At 37.5% G+C, this 8,909-nt stretch overlaps 1 protein-coding gene and 1 pseudogene across 1 annotated transcript; both read right to left on the reverse strand.

Moving 5' to 3' along the window:
- Positions 1-607: 607 nt before the first annotated feature.
- LOC149144892 (beta-phenylalanine coenzyme A ligase-like) lies at positions 608-4,295 on the reverse strand. Its single transcript, XM_089447693.1, has 5 exons — positions 4,089-4,295; positions 1,881-2,026; positions 1,728-1,795; positions 1,330-1,432; positions 608-1,208 (listed from the first exon to the last, which is right to left on the reverse strand). The coding sequence occupies exons 1-5, from the start codon at positions 4,240-4,242 to the stop codon at positions 1,089-1,091; spliced, it is 591 nt and encodes a 196-aa protein (XP_089303819.1). The 5' UTR covers positions 4,243-4,295; the 3' UTR covers positions 608-1,088.
- Positions 4,296-4,753: 458 nt separating this feature from the next.
- On the reverse strand, positions 4,754-5,731 carry LOC149144893 (putative CoA ligase CCL5 pseudogene; annotated as a pseudogene).
- Between the last annotated feature and the right edge of the window lie 3,178 nt (positions 5,732-8,909).

Genomic DNA, 8,909 nt, shown 5'->3' on the forward strand with positions numbered 1-8,909 from the left:
AACCTAGTTCAGAATACTTTGAGCATGAGTGACAATAGAAACGGTTTCCCTTCAAAAGACGTAGATAGCTTGGACTTGCAATGACCACTTTCACTAATGAGGTTTCATCATACGCCCTCTCAATTTGAAACACATCCCTGGTCACTGGACGGTGCCCTTGTTACACAGCATGCTCACCAAAGCCCTTCCCGGTTTGTGTGGAGAAGGTGGGCGTTTAACAAGTGTACAGTTATGTTTGAGCTTACAATCTCACGACCTTAAATAAAAATCATGTTTCCAAATAAAAACAAGATTTGATGTTAATTCTCTATTTCCAAAATTGAGAACTATTTCATTGTGATACTCCAAATGTTACAAGTTTGAGATAAGTATTTAATTATAACAATCTAATTTTAAGATCATTGCTAAGCCAGCCACGGAATAGGTGTATGGGAATTTTTTTTGGTGTATGAGATCTTTTTATTTGTTAGACAAGGAAACCATGTACATACTCTAACCTCCTCTGAATTTAAGCCTATAACCTCTTAGAAAGAATTACCACAAGTAGGATCAAAATGTTACACGTTCTGCACACCAAACAGAGAAATGCTCTCTGTAAGTTGCCAATTTTCATCCATCAATAAGATGCTAGACATAATGGTTAACATGTCCAAGATTTTATTCAAACAGAGGCCAAAGGCATGTTTAGTTGTTCTGCAAACAGAGAAATTTTCTATGTAACTCAATTTTCATCTGTCAACGGGATCTAGACGTAATGGTCAACATATCCAAGACTTTATGCAAACAGAGACTACAGGTATGTTTAGTTGTTCTGAAAACATGACAGAAGCTGGTCCCATAGAGCAAAGGGAAATGGTAACGAAATATTTTAATTTTCTTCTACCATCCATACCTAAAGTGTAAATTGCCAAGGAAGTCGGATTGCAGAATTACACTTCGCATTAAATGATCAAACAAATAAATCAATGCTTCGATGCTCATCGCCACCGATATGAGATTATACCAACTAGACACATATAAAATATTTTGTTTAAATAAAAAACTAGCAGATGACTGCTTCACAAAGATTGAAGGTTGGACTGTAGGAATCACAATCTGGAGGTGGACAGAGCCTGATGAATCAAATCTTTTCTTAAGATCTTGCCAGACGGGGACTTGGGAATTGAATTGACAAATGCTACTCGGCGTATTTTCTTGTATGGTGAAACCTGCACTCAAGCATAAGAGATGTTTTCTCTTGGAAATTAACACATCTACAACAAAAGAAACTAAAGTTGTAGGTTGAGAGTGGGTACGGAAACAAACAAAATCTGAAAGAGCTTCACTTACCTGTTTTGCAACAAAATTTATTATATCCTCTTTGGAGAGATTGCTGTCAGACTTCCTCACAACAAATGCCATTGGTATTTGACCTGCTTCGTCATCAGGATACCTACCGTACACACTCAAAAGACAGTGTTGCATGCTTCAATAAATAACATGTATACAAGAATCTTTGGATGAACGTACAAACGAATAAACTCATCAAGTAATGTTGCAGAGAAAATCTGTGCTATAAGCCCGAATGCTGAATTCTAACTAAAGCTTAAAAAGTATTTATTAGCTAAATAAGTGGTAAATCCTACCATATGTAAATCTTTCAAAATATAACAGACCAATAAGTGGTAAATCCAGGTATCTGTAGACCTTTGAAAATATCAGATCAAGAAGTCTAAAATACTACTCACGGAATAACAGCAGCATCACTAATATCTGGGTTTGAGAGGAGCAACTCCTCTAACTCTGCTGGAGCAACCTGCCCAAAGAATATTTTTTTTCCGAGGAGATCATTATTTTGGGTCTCGTATTGAACTTTAAAAGGTCTTTGAAATGCTTTGTACCTGAAATGCTTTGTACTTGATCAACTCCTTTATTCTGTCCACAACAAAAAGGAAACCCTCCTCATCAATGTAACATAGATCCCCAGTTTTCAGCCATCCCTCTGAGTCTAAAGTTGATGCAGTTGCTTCATCATTAACCAAATAACCTGCATGGAGAAGCTAAAACTTTAATATATTTTCTAGCCAGAAGCTGGGAAAAATCAATATATGGATGCGTGCTATGGCATCATACTGAATGTGTACTTTCGAAGGTAGGGATGGAGAAATATCAGAGTGTTTGCATGGATCACTTTTTGAAAGCATAGATCCATTTGTTGGGGAATACCATTCCTGTTTGAAAGATGGTTCTGGGCTATATGTCACATGGTTGGGGTACAAATTTGAGTTTGGCAATGATTAAGGTCCATTCCAATTCAAATTTTCTGATGAAGCTCTTATGAGGTTTACTGTTAGGTTCGAATATATATATATAGAAAACATGAAATTAGAAGAAATAAACATCAATAAGCATGAGTGAGAATCTGATCAATAAATATGCATGAATTATGAGTTGTCTTTAGTGCAACTTTTTGGAAGTTTTTTAGGTGAATTTTTCTAGTCTAATTTCTCTAAAATCCAGCAGGAATTCATTGAACCTCATAACTTAATCATAATAACATCCAATCATCAATGACATTCATTAGCAAATCCAAGCCCAAGCCCGCAGTCTTAGCAAATTAGCAATATGAGGCCAAGGGTTCAAGGATTCATCATTTGAGGCTCATTGCTCGAGCTAGAGAGGGCACGCCCGCACGATCTATCGAGTAGGGTTTCACTTCCAAACAAACGGATTACTTTATTGTGCAGTCACGTAAAAATACAAGGCTCAAGGGTTCGAGATTGATTGGGAAAGGGCACACCGGCAGTTAGAAACTTACAGTCGAGAGAGTTCGAGCTCTAAGTGCGAAGAATGGAAAGCAGAAGCAATGGGGCGAGCGTGTAATACTGCGCGGCACAGCGGGAATGTCTGGGGCTAACTTTCACCTAGAAACGCTAATGATTTTTTTACCTCGAACCTCAAAAATTTCGGAAAAAATTGCCTTGAAATTCGTATTGGGTCAAATTCAACTTGATGTTCAGCCTTTAGGTTCAGTGAACCTGAGGGAGTTTCAAAATTTTGGGGGGTTCTACAAATTTCAAACCTCAGTGTTCGACTTTACCGGTTCATGTGACATAACTTCTAGGTACCGAACATACACCCTTAAAATTTCACAAGAGCACAACGGCACACTTGTGGGGAGACAAATTAATGATCCTTTTCGGTTCTACGAATTTCAAGCCTCTAAGTTTGAGTTTGCCGGATCCTGTGACATAGGAACTTCTAGGTACCGAACATACACCCTTAAAATTTCACAAGAGCACAAGGTGTGCACTTGTGGGGAGACAAATTAAGGATCTTCAGTGGAATTGTTATAGATTTTTTAATGTGATTTTGAGCTTAGGGTACCTCTTGCTTACCATGCACCCATCTTCTCACTATGGTTATGGAGTTTTGCACTTGCTGCTGAATTTTTTATCTTATATGATTTAGATGTTTAAGATTTTCTAGCCAGAAACTGGGAAAAAACAATATACGGATGAGAGTGCTATGGCATCATATTGAACGTGTGCCTTGGGAGATAGGGATGGAGAAATATTCAAATATCAGACTGCTTGCATGGACCACTTTTTCGAAACATATATTCAATTGCCGGGAATACCGTTCCTATATGAAAAGATGGTTCTGTCTACCTAACATACACCATTAAAATTCACAAGAGGCTAGATTCATTTTCCAGGGAATACCATTCCTGTTTGAAAAGATGGTTCTGGGTACTGAACATACACCGACCCTTAAAATTTCACAAGAGGCACAAGGTGTGCACATGTGGGGAGACAAATTAAGCGTCTTTAGTGGAACAGTTATAGATTTTTGAATGCGATTTTGAGCTTTGGGTACCGCTTGCTTACCATGCACAATTGTTCTCACTATGTCTATGGAGTTCTGCACTTGCTGCTTAGAATTTTTTAATCTTGATGATTCAAATGTTTAAGATTTGATCGGGTTACTATCCAAACACTATCTCAAAATAAGAAAATTGAAAAAGGACTGAAATCCGCAAGGGCTGCAGATTTGTTAAAAATTGTCGTAGTCTCGAAAGAACAGATGAAATGATAACTTGGAAGTACCTTTCATGATTGTAGGTCCTCGCAACCAGAGCTCGCCTTTATGGTTGGGAGGCATAGCTTTGCCACTGGCTGTGTCCACCACTTTAGCTTCTACATTAGCTGCAAGCAAGCCTGCCGTCCCATAATGTTCGTTTTCTTCATCCGTTATAGTCATGGCTACGGACCCGCTAGACTGTCAACCCATAACCCTACAAAATAAATAATAACTACCTTCAATAACAGTAATCTTTTAGCCTTTTGTCATTGGGGGGTTTTGGCAAGTTGAAACAGAGGAAACCAAGCCTGCTATGTCTTTGGGAGCATAGGGATAGTTTTGCTTGACCCATGAACAAGAACAACACTGATAATAAACCGAGGCATGTTTTGTGTGCGAGGCCTAGTTTTTTTTCAGGGTATATATATAGGGTAAGTAATGGACTTTTCTCATTTACCTCACGGGAGAGTGACTTCCCGTCATCAAACTTGCAATGATAAAATAATCTATAAACATTGCAGAACATGGCGGGCTTGAAGTGGACGAGTTATAAAATGGGGGTGTGTAGTAATGTAATAAACAGGGAGTTACAATTCCAATCCTGATCAAGATCAAATCAAAATCAAATTGACATCAGAAAGAGGCAGGGAACGCGAATTAAGTATGAATGTCACCTGATGAACTTGAATAGTTGGAAATCGAGCAGTGAAGTTGTCGATGACGTCTTTGCCAAGAGGAGCTCCACCGCAGGCTATCGAACTTAGCGAAGTCAAAACGTACTTGGCAACGAGAGGAGACTTACTTAAAGCAACGAGAATGGGTGCACGGAGTTCACTTTGTACTTCTGTATGGCCGAAAGCATTTCCCGGCTGCAATGCAAGAAAGTGTATAGAAAAACCCAAAAACATGAAACAGCGGGATGATGCATAAACATATATTCTCCCCTCCCTCCATATCGTCAGGACCGCTCAGAACTCCTGATATCATGGCAATGAGATTTCTATGCGTGGAGATGACTCCCTTGCTCTTGCCCGTTGTCCCCGACGAGTAGAGAAGCGTGGCAGTGTCCTCCTGCTTGATGTCCACTGAAGGGAAGCCGCTAATATCGGACTGCAAGAGGAGGTTTAAAGTAGAAATATAGCCAGAGTCCAAGCCTTCCTCTGTGTTTCGCTCTATGAGAATGAATGGCAATCCGGTTGCACGGACCTTTTCGATCAGATTTGGTGGGGTGAAGACCATTACCGGTTTCGAATCCTCTGCCTGCTTCTTAATCTCGGCCTCTGTGCTGAGCGGATTGGCGGTTGTCAGGATTGCTCCGATGGAGAGAATGGCGAGGTAAATACATGGAAGGGCGATGGTATTGGGGGATATGACCAGTACCACGTCGCCTTTTCGAATCCCCAGGCCATGCAGTCCGGCAGCGAGTGCTCTAACATTTTGGCGGAGAGCAGGATAAGAGAGCGAGAGGCCACTGGAGGCATCGATGGAGGCGACCTGCTGCGTGTGGTGGTGATGGGAAAAAATATAGTTGGTGACATCCAAGTGTTGAGTGGGTGGAGGAAGATGGATGGGATCTCTTTTGCTGTAATAAATTCCATTGTCTCTGCAATAGCCGCTCTTTGGATCGATAATCGGTCGTTCCTGCTCCGCTGCCATTGTTGGGTTCGTAAGAGGATGGAAGGATTTCTAATTTTTTTTGGAGTTGTCTATAATGAGACTTTTTGGAGATTCCGGTGACGGAATCTGGCGGAAGAAATTGAGGTTAAATCTTGATTTGTTGCAGTTAAAATGGTTTTTTAACTGCATATTTGGATTCAGCACCCTCAAAAGACGCTTTCATTGTGCAGAAACTAGCTATCAAACCTGCGATTCCAATAAATTCCTGCCGGATTTCGACCGGAAAAACCCGCCGGAAAGGCTTTCAAAAAGTCGCGTTATAGACAACTGCATTTTTTTTCCTCAATTCTGTGTGAATTTTAAAATGGGGCGGAAATTTGTTTAGGCAGTAGGTTGACTTTGAAATTTAGAAGTTTTGTTTAGATTGTGAAATGGTTTAAATAATTTTAAAATTATATTTTAATAATAATTGTTTATTTTTATTGTGATAGGTTAATTTTTTTTAATGGATGATTTAGATTGATTTTCAAAGGAATATGTTTAGTATATGCTTAGTTTCAATATTTATTAATAGTTGTAGTGTATTATAGAATTTGAGATTATTTCAATTCTAATAAGTTTTTCCATGATAGGTTGTTCTTTATATATAAGTAATTTTTATTTAGCAAAATGGTCCATTACTTTTAATAAATTTTAAAAATTATATTCTTGCCACTTCACTCCCCACCCACCAATTTATTAGGTATTTGATTGAGGAGTTGTCTATAATGCCACTTTTTGGAGATTCCGGTGACGGAATTTGGCGGAAAAAATTGAGGTTAAATCTTGATTTGTATTATTTAAAATGGTTTTTTAACTGCATATTTGGATTTAGCACCCTTGTATTATTTAAAATGGTTTTTTAACTGTATATTTGGATTTAGCACCCTGAAAAACCCCTGGGACGCTTTGATTGTGCAGAAACTAGCTATCAAACTTGGGATTCCAATAAATTGTTGCCGGATTTTGACCGGAAAAACCCACCAGAAAAGCTTCCAAAAAGTCCCATTATAGACAACTGCTTTGATTATTCCAATTCTAATAAGTTCATGGATGATAAGTTCCTCATTATTATTTATAACATTATTTTATATATATATATATATATATATATATATATATATATTTTATTTATTTATTTAAATGGTCCATTTTATAATAAGATGTGTAATTTTTTTTTCTTAAATTAGAGTTGACAAATAATTTTTTTATACATGCTTAATGAGATAAATGTGTGCATTAGTAAAGCATTCTTAGTGTTGCAATAATTCTTTTGGTTATATTTATGAAGCCTTAGGCTATTTTTAATGTGGTTGTTCTAGTATATATTTAAGGCGTAGTCTAAATTGTAGACAAAATGGCATTTTTCACTACATTTTTTCTGGTTAATTTTAATCAAATCCTTTTTCACTACATTTTTTCTAGCTAATTTTAATCAAAATCCGACAAAATTTTTAAAAATTTAAGTTTAAATTGTTTAATCTGCATGATTTTTGAGGGATTTTTTATAGTGTTGAAATTTATACATTCAAAAATACGTTTTAAAAAACAAAAATTCTTAAAATTATATTTTCAAATTTTAAAAAATTCCAGTAAAAAAGCTATTTCATATATAAATTACTCAACCCAAAATTTATTAATCAAATAAACTTTCAAAACTCCATAATTTCATAAAAAAGTGTTTGACGCGTATATTAAATGACGACGTTGATGAGTGTCAAAATCAATTGATGTACTACTAATCGCATGTTTTTATATGAATATTTTAATTGTTGAATGTGTGGAAGGTTTTTTAATCATTTATTAATCGCATGTCTTTATACGAATATTTTAATTTTTGAATGCGGGGAAGGTTTTTTAATCATTTATTAAGAAGATTAAAATTTTAATGGAAAAAATATATAAGTAAAAAAATTAATTAAAATAAGGAAAAATTATATTTTTACGCTGTAAGGCGTTCCCTCTGAGAAAGAGATCCCTAAAATGTGACGTGTGCGATCCTGAGCCATTGATTATGTGTGTTAGATGATTGGAGTGTTTTCTGCCGTTCGTTTAATCTATTTTTTCATAGAAAAATGGTTTTTTTCCCATGGTAATGGGCCATGAAAGGCCAGGCCTGGCCTGGTGGCGATGAGACTCTTCTGCTGGCTATGAGACTCTTGGCAGAGACTGCCTGTTGGCGATGAGACTCTTCTGCTGGCGATGAGACTCTTGGCAGAGACTGCCTGCTGGCGATGAGACTCTTCTGATGGCTTCTGCTGGCGATGAGACTCACTCTTCTGCTGGCTTCTGGTGGCGATAGGACACTTCGCAGAGACTCTTCATGTCTTTCGAGTTTGACAGAAACTTGGCCCGCCGTTCGAATCTTTCAAATCACGTTGTCGATTTTTCACGCTGTAAAGCTCGCAGGCTATTTGTGTATTTTCCTGCGCTGTGCCTGTCAATAAAAGAGGGACGGATCTCCATAGTTACATAAGATCGCAGATGCTTTCTAGTGGCACAGATGCTGCGATTGTGACGGAAGGATTGGGTGGATTTATTGCCCGTTGGGCTATTTCACGGAGGAATCATGACCCCCATATGGCATCAAGAGCGTGGGACAAAGATCGTGATGGATTTGTCATGGCTGACGGTGTTGGCGTGCTGGTAAGTTTAATCTGGACCTAATGATTTCATTTTCAAGGGACTATTTGCATGGCATATTCTATTTTATGAAATAACATTTTGGAAAATTTTGGTTTGATTTAGATACAAATGATAGTATCTTGCAACTCTTGTCTCAGGGCTCAAACCACGACGAGCTGGATTTTAAGTTTCTGGAGAATAAATCCGGAGAGCCCACCATTCTTCAAACTAATGTGTATGGAAAGGGCGATTGAGATTGAATTGATATGATGCCAAAGGTGGTCACTGATTGTGGGGAGCCTTTCATGGAAAATAAAAGAAAATGAAAGGAAAGAAGAAATTGAAAATTATTGTAAAATGTGTAAGATAAAATTCAAGAGGAATAGAGTTATATACAATTTTTATTATTTAAATCAGCGGTGGATCTAGCTTCGTGGATTATTTTCTATTATTATTTACTGAAGGAATGCAGGACTGAGAACGTGACACAGGAAAAGAGGGTTTCTTGTCGCGGTTCCGGGTCCATAAATTTATGGTGTGATTAAAGCTTTATCTTATTCCTCTGC

Source organism: Pinus tabuliformis, chromosome X (assembly GCF_031772625.1).
Source record: "Pinus tabuliformis cultivar Carrire ecotype Pingquan chromosome X, CPIR1, whole genome shotgun sequence".
Taxonomy (NCBI): domain Eukaryota; kingdom Viridiplantae; phylum Streptophyta; class Pinopsida; order Pinales; family Pinaceae; genus Pinus; species Pinus tabuliformis.